The 6220-nt window shown below is 40.3% G+C and overlaps 1 protein-coding gene across 1 annotated transcript; it reads left to right on the top strand.

Moving 5' to 3' along the window:
- The first annotated feature begins 968 nt into the window (after nucleotides 1-968).
- LOC149275574 (adenosine receptor A1-like) lies at nucleotides 969-6220 on the top strand. Its single transcript, XM_089504560.1, has 2 exons — nucleotides 969-1030; nucleotides 5512-6220. Exons 1-2 carry the CDS (start codon nucleotides 969-971, stop codon nucleotides 6218-6220), a joined length of 771 nt encoding a protein of 256 aa, XP_089360686.1.

Raw genomic sequence — 6220 nt, 5'->3', positions numbered from 1 at the left:
TTTTGAAAAACAGACTAACATTAGTCAGTATACATGAAACAAATGTTATTTAAGACGAGATATAAATACTTCTATACAATTTTATCATTTCACCTACAACACCTGGTATTCCCAGGCGGTTTCCTATCTAGGTACTAACCTAGCCCAACGTTGCTTAGCTTCTCCGATCAGACGGGATCAGGCGGTGGTATGGCTGTATCTATTTATATAAAGAAAAGAGACAACACGATAATCATTCTTTAAGACTCAATCAAAGAAATGAAGTTAGGTCAAAGTCCCTATTGAGACCCTTAGGTTCCAAGCTACCAAGGTCATAGATCCACCATGGCTCGCGTTGCTGTAGCAGACGATTACCACCACGTCTGGGCTTAGTGACCTGCTCCAGGATCCGAAATTTCTAGGTTAATCACTTACGGGGGCAGAGTCAGATCCACACGACAGGGTGGATGCCAACAAGGAAGGAATCGTAGAGCCCCTTGCAATCCAGTAAACCTGGACACTTTGGATGTTCTCTCCGCAACATCCTTCTTTTTTAGGACAGAGAGGGGTGTCATCCACACCTCCAAGAAATGCAGACGCGGAGGGAGGAAACATTGAAGGATGGAGAAGAAGCAGGCAAGTTTCCTCACCAAAGGGTGAAGAAGACCTGCAGCTACAAGAGAACTTAATCTTCAATTTGTCGAAACAGGAACTTAATCCACATGAGCTAAATGTCCTATCTAAGGGACTCTCTTTTTGTCCAACAGACTATGTTAAGCCATTCCAGGTTAAATTGAATTATTTAAATGTTTTCGTAAAATCTAACAAGAATGTTATTGTGTCTGGATTGGGAGGTGTTTAAATTGAGAGATTATGGTTTACTCAATAAAAGTACATTTAACCCCCCCCCCAATAAATGAAGCACCAGTTGATATCCATCATAACAAAAAATCCCAGAATTTGCAGACTATGAGAGATATTTACCTCCCATGACGTACGACTTCACCCAGGTCAATTTCCTGGACACGACCATTAAAATTAGTGGAGACGGGTTAGTGACTGACATATATTAAGCCGATTTGCTACGATACGATTCAGCACAGAGAAACTATTGAGATCCTTGCCTAAAAGCCAACTCAGTAGAGTGAAACGTATAGAGCCCAATGGTGAGTTACAGAATGTCCGAATAAAAGAAATGGCCAAAAAAATTCCTTGACAGGGGTTATCCTAGGAAACTGTTGTCTGACACCCGTCAGGAGGATTGTTCATTAGATCGTTCGACCATGTAATGCAAAAAGCAGAAACCTACTCAAGATAGAATTGTTTGAAATTATGGGACACATAGTACAAGAATCTCACATATTATTATTAATAATAATACATTAATTATTATACTAGTAATAATAATAAATAATCACCATCATACAGAATTATATTATAGCATTATTTTACTAATCGAATCGTCCGATACACACCTCTTGCCTTCTTTATTTTGGTGCTTCTCTGGTATCTTGTGGTCTGGCTGCATTCTCCTCTATCTATATACTAAAAAAAAGTGAAAGTGAAAACAATCTAAAAGCATAAATGATGAAGTAAAAAATTTCATCAGTTATGCAAAAATCGGCCTAAGGCAATTATTCCTAAGAAAGATCACATGAAACCCCGTGAGTGAATCTAGGAGGGGGTAGGTGTCATTGGAAAGTAACAAATAAAGGGTAAAATAAATGACAAGTTTTGCTAATTAAATAGATATACACTGTACCTCTTACTTTCCTTATTTTGGCCTTTTCTGTGGCATCTTGTGGTCTGGCTGCGTTCATATGGAAATAGTTAAAAGAATAGTACTGCATTCAATTCTGTTTACGTTCTGAGTTAAAATGATACCAGTTTTTTGGCTGAGAGTTGGATTGCAAGCTTTTAAGACCAAGTTGCTAGGTCCCGTCCTCGGGCATTAATGAGGCTAAAACAAAATTACTTCATTACAAAGTCACAGTTATTAAGAATTTTCCCAAAAGGTTAGCGTTGGTATAAGGTTAGCCGTAGAAACACAGGAGACAAGTAGAGTCAAGTTGATACCTTTATTGGCTAACTGGGTAGATTTAGATTGCAAGCTTTCAAGACGTCCTCAGGCATAGTATACAAAATAAATGAGAAAGGCATCTCGCTTAAATACACATCACATTGGAAAGCAGTTTAGATCAGTTCAGTCCAGGGCTAAGTTCTTTGATCAGTCAATGGTGGTATTATGAGGTGTAGATGGCAGTCTTCCTCTAGAGGCTTCTGAAGAGGTTTGCACTTCTAGTGGGACCATTTTGTCTTGATCTCTGGTTTAGAGGCTGGTCAACAATGTGATGATTGGAAAGCAATTCCCTAACATGGTTGAGGCCATCATTTGAGTGAAAGCAAAAAAGATATAAAACAATAAACAAATGACTGAAAATTCCCCTAGTTCCAAATTAATCAGCCTAAGGCAGTTATTCCTAAGAACGATGACATCAAGGGCTTTGAGTGAATCTAGGATGGGGTAAATCTCAGGTGATAATAATAATGAAAGGGTAAAATGAATTATTTATTAAAGAGATGTGAAAGTTTAATTCTATCTCTAGTTTTCATAATTTGCCCTTCTGCATGGGGTGTGCATTTATGGTAGCTTTCCGATCCAGTGAGGATTCCCAAAACAACCATTGGGTTTGTAACTTGCTATAATTCCACCTATGCATGCAGAAAGTATCTTCGCTCAGTGTGTTGAACGACAGAGAGGTTGTGCATGTAGTCTGACACCATATTGAATTAGATGGTCCATGAGGCTAATATATAGAGTAGAAAAGCCTCTGGTCTTCCACCTCCATTCATGACAAAGGAATCGCATTTCTCATGATATTTCAGGAGGGTTCCTGTTTGAGATTTTCACGCAGTCAGAATGGACTTGGGTTGGGGTGCGTCTGCAGCCGAAAAACTAAAGGCATATTTGAAAATTGCTTCAATGGAACTCACGGAAAGGGAGGAAGAAGAAGAAGAAGCAGCTATGGAGTTAGATGGAATTAAACGTGATTCTTCCGAGAACCGTCATCAGCCTCAGTGTCTTGTGGGCTGCCGCAGTGGTATGCGTCCAGTTCTCTGAATACCTGTACCTCTGTTTGGTTCCTACCTGTTACAGGTAAGCACCTTGGTTCTGTTTCGTTTAGTTTTGGTGTTCAGGGCTGGTGTTAGGACATGCCTAATGTGACGTAACGTGACGTGGTGGCAAGCTTCCATCTTATGGTCATACCATCAACTAAAGCTTCACAAGTTTCACATTAGAGGCAGGTCCTAGAGCTGCCTGTAGGTTTCTTTTGTATCTTTGGTTTTGTTTCATGCTTGCCTGTACCCCTGTCCTTTCAATTGGTTTGCCATGCCTACGTGCTACCTGGATCTGTACCATCGGACCAGGTCTGACCATGCATCCTGTAGGTATGGCATGCACTTATGCTTGGTTATGTACTGGATGCCTACTAATCTCTATACTAGACTCCCAGACACCTACTTTGGGATGACCAAACCTAGTTAAAAAAAATGAAATATGATGTCATTTTCTGGTCTCCACATTATGTGATGCCTACGTAATTAGAAAACCGGGATATGATGTCATATTCTGGTCTGTGCATTGTTTGAGTAAGAGACAACACCAGAGGACTAATATGCATTCTTCTTTAGAGGGGCTGTTGGGGACCTTGAAATAAACCTCTCCTGTTAAATCCCGTTATGTACATCCCCTCTCCCTTCTCTCCCGCAAGCCTTAGATAATGAGAGTTAACTGTCGAGAACCAGTGATATATACGTGGGAAATAATAGCAGTCATATGTCTGCTGAAATACAATATCTTTGGACAGAAGGTTCAGTAATCCAGGTGAGTGTGTTTTCTGAGGCTATAAAGATAAGAGGTTTGTCAACTTCAATCTCGACGAAAGAAGAAGGGGCACGGACGGAACGGACGGAAGACTCGGAAACTGAAAGAAGGTAAGAGAAACGAAAGATGGCTATTGAAAAGAACGTTAGAAAAGTTGTTTTTCAAGGCACATGCAGATGAGGTACTTTTTATTTTAATCGGTGAGTATAAAAATAAATATCCTGTTTACCTTACTTGTTGGAATATGGAGATATAATAATAATAATAAATAGTGAATGGGATTAAAATGTTTTTGTTTCTAATGTTAAATGTCATACAGAATTTTATGGCATTGCATCTGCAGATATTTTCCATAGAGTCCAATGGCCGAGAGAGGGTATTTGTGTATTTACAGTATTTTGCTTGAATTATCCAAAGTAAGTATCTTTTTCTTCTAGATGAAAAGCCATTGCAGATGCCTCCAAGTCAACCTTTGGGACAGCAAACATAACATGCTATCCAGACTTAACCATATAACTTAATAAACTCAACTAATTGTAATATTATAAAAATCTTAAAACTGTGGCAGATGATCATGTTGTACTATTCATGACCTTAACATAATTTGTCATTCTGTGGGAGGAATACAAACTTCATGAATGGAGACTTCATACCTGAACTGGGAAGTCCATCATGTCCCCTAGCTACTTGGGGTTAAGACTCTTGGATTGCTTTGGTATCTCTCATGGCACATTATCCATGTATATCATGAGCATAGTGAACGGCGCTCTTTATTCTTCTATTCTTGTTCTAGGATATGGATAATAACATCCTCTTCGTCTTCCTGGAGATTATACTCGCCCTGTGTATCGTGTCCTTGAATCTTTTGGTCTGTGTCACTGTATACCTACACAAGGAGCTGAGGACAGTCACCAATTTCCTAATTGTGAGCTTAGCTGCGGCAGACATTGGTGTCGGAGCACTTGCCATCCCGTTCTCCATCGTACTGAGTATGGAATACACACTCTGCTTCTATACCTGCATTTTCATCACCTGCTTTCCTTTGGTCACCACGCAATTCTCCATTCTCCTTCTTCTTCTCATCGCAATCAATGCCCATCTGAAGATTAAACTCCCAAACAGGTGGGAAAACAAAGACATCTTTCAACCCTGACACCTTGCAGTTAGGAAAAGGTAGCTGCTAGGTATGAGTGATCAGTTGAGCCATTGTAATGCCTATGAATTCTCATGGGTTTTTGTACAGGCTCTGAGCATTCCTCATTGCTGGGCCTCCATGATAGTGTCTTCCTTTCCTTGTGGGGAGGGGACAAAATATTTTCCCATTATGACTTAGTAGGGATGACTAGTCCAGAATTTATAGATCTGGTGATGAACCAATGATATGATTTGAAATTAGAAATACTGAAAATAATAAATAATAATAAAAAAAAAATATTGTATACTTTTCTCTACTGGTCACCTGATTTTTAGGAAGAATTGGTAATTTTATGATGTTTGTAAGTGAATAAAGAGGGGTTTCGAATCATACTTAGGAAGATACCAGTTGTTTTATTTCACAATAACATGGCTTGTAATATATAAGTGCAACATACTTTCCAGATGAAAACTACCCTTGTATTTATTGACCTTGTGACATTGTTTTTCAGCTACTCCGCATGCGTGACGAATCGCCGCCTGGCTTTAGCTGTGATGCTTTGTTTCCTGCTCTCTTGCCTCATTGGCTTCTCTCCGATGATGGGTTGGAACCAGTTTCAGCAATATGTGGGTGGCAACAGGTCTCTATCTGCCTCAGAGAGGTCCTTGAGAGGTCTCCTTCTTTCACGCAGAGCAAGAGATCTTTCCAAGGCTTATTTCAGCCACAAAGAGGTCTTAAACACCAGCAAGGTTCATGGGGACCACCTGGGTTGTTGTACCCTTACTGCGGTGTTCAGCCCAGAATACCTTGTCTACTTTGTGTTTTTTGGCTGTACTCTGCTGCCCTTGCTCATCATGTTGGCCATTTATGCCGATATCTTCAGAGTGGCCCGAAACCACCTTAGGTCTGCGAAGAAGTGGGAAACACATATGACGCAGACCCTTCTCCTCTTGGTTGGAATCTTCTGCTTGTGTTGGATCCCACTCAATGCCATCAACAGTCTTAGGCTCCTTTGTCGATCCTGCACCGTCCCTAACTCTATTATATTCTTGGTTGTGCTGTTCTCACATATGAATTCATTTGCTAATCCTCTCGTCTATGCCATGAGGAAGAAAGACTTTGGCACTGCCCTTAGATCCGTTTTTCTACGTTTCTTGAACTGCTGGCCATCACCCAAGGTTTGCTGCAACAGAGCGAAGATTCATCCGCAACCCAGCTGA

Source organism: Sceloporus occidentalis, unplaced genomic scaffold, assembly GCF_023333645.1.
Source record: "Sceloporus occidentalis isolate IW3139 unplaced genomic scaffold, rSceOcc1.0.p SCAF_279, whole genome shotgun sequence".
NCBI classification, from domain to species: Eukaryota; Metazoa; Chordata; class Lepidosauria; order Squamata; family Phrynosomatidae; genus Sceloporus; species Sceloporus occidentalis.
This window is presented reverse-complemented; position numbering and strand designations above follow the sequence as displayed.